This window comes from Manis javanica, chromosome 12 (assembly GCF_040802235.1).
Source record: "Manis javanica isolate MJ-LG chromosome 12, MJ_LKY, whole genome shotgun sequence".
NCBI classification, from domain to species: domain Eukaryota; kingdom Metazoa; phylum Chordata; class Mammalia; order Pholidota; family Manidae; genus Manis; species Manis javanica.
The window spans coordinates 1,198,378-1,199,767 of NC_133167.1; the positions used below are offsets into that span (position 1 = coordinate 1,198,378).

A 1,390-nucleotide genomic window follows, 5' to 3' on the forward strand; every position below is an offset into this window, starting at 1 on the left:
GTTTGTTTCACACTTTGTGAACATCTGGTTTATGGAATGAACATCTGGTTCAGCAACATTGACTGAATGTATAAATGAATGAGATAATCAACATACCCAATTCCCCCTGGTGGTGGGATAGGTTTGAGGGCGCCGCGTTAGCTCGGGTCTTTCCTGAGACCTCCATCCAGCCCCCGGGCACTCGGACCCCTTCAGCCACATCCTTCACATGACCGTGAGTTTCTGGCTCAGCCTCCGCAGGGCCTCCTGCACGTCCTTGTTTCGCAGACTGTAGATGAGGGGGTTGAGCATCGGGATGACCAGGGTGTAGAAGACAGACACCACCTTGCCCTGCTTCATGGACTCCACAGCTCCCGGCTGGGCATACATGACAAAAAGGGTCCCATAAAAGAGGGACACGGCCGTCATGTGGGAGCCGCAGGTGGAGAAGACCTTGTGTCTCCCGGCTGCCGAGCGCATCCTCAGGATGGTCACTGTGATGTAGCCGTAGGAGATGAGGACCACGAGTGTGGTGCCCACGATGATGAGCCCACAGATGCCAAACAAGAGGAGCTCGTTGAGGGCTGTGTTGGTGCAGGCGAGCTGCAGCAGGGGGGGCACGTCGCAGAAGAAGTGGTCGATGTGGTTGGCGCAGAACGGGAGGCGGAAGGTGGAGCTGGTCTGCACGATGGCGTTGAGGCAGCCCCCACAGTAGGTGCCCAGCACCAGGCGGGTGCAGGCCGAGGGGCACATGGTGACGGGGTAGAGCAGGGGGCTGCAGATGGCCACGAAGCGGTCATAGGCCATCACTGCCAAGAGGAGAGTCTCTGTAGTAGCAAACAGGGAGAGGAAGAAGAACTGGGCAGCACAGCCCTCAAAGGTGATGGCCTTGGACGGGGAGAGGAAGTTGGCCAGGGCGTTGGGGGCGGTGACAGATGAGTAGCACAGGTCCAGGAAGGAGAGGCTCTTGAGGAAGAAGTACATTGGGGAGTGCAGTCGGGCGTCCAGGCTGATGAGCACGATCATGCTGAGGTTCCCCAGCACGGCCACCACGTACAGCGCCAGGAACACAGCAAAGAGCAGGGCCTGGGTCTCCCGGCCACCCTCAAACCCCTCCAGCACAAACTCCTGCAGGGGCACCACTGAGAGGCTTCCATTTCTGTGGGGTGGCATGGCCCTGAGCTGGGCAAAGACAAGGCAGGTGGCAGCGAGGGGGAGCAGGTCAAGGTCACAAGGTCACACCGTCCATGGAGCACAGTGACCCCCAGGCCCTCGATGCCCAGACCAAGAGGCACCAGCTTCCCAGCTCTCCTTCCAGAGGAGCTCAGAGTGACCTGAAAGGGCAACAGTCCTCTGGTCAGGTCCATGGCTGTGCTCTGGCTGCGTCGTCTGCAGGGGACCGAGCTGTGCT

The 1,390-nt window shown here is 59.5% G+C and overlaps 1 protein-coding gene across 1 annotated transcript; it reads right to left on the bottom strand.

Annotated features, from left to right (window-relative positions):
• Positions 1–204: 204 nt before the first annotated feature.
• Positions 205–1,152, bottom strand: LOC108386327 (olfactory receptor 9S13-like). Its single transcript, XM_037009523.2, has one exon. It carries the CDS (start codon positions 1,150–1,152, stop codon positions 205–207), a length of 948 nt encoding a protein of 315 aa, XP_036865418.2.
• Positions 1,153–1,390: the final 238 nt, after the last annotated feature.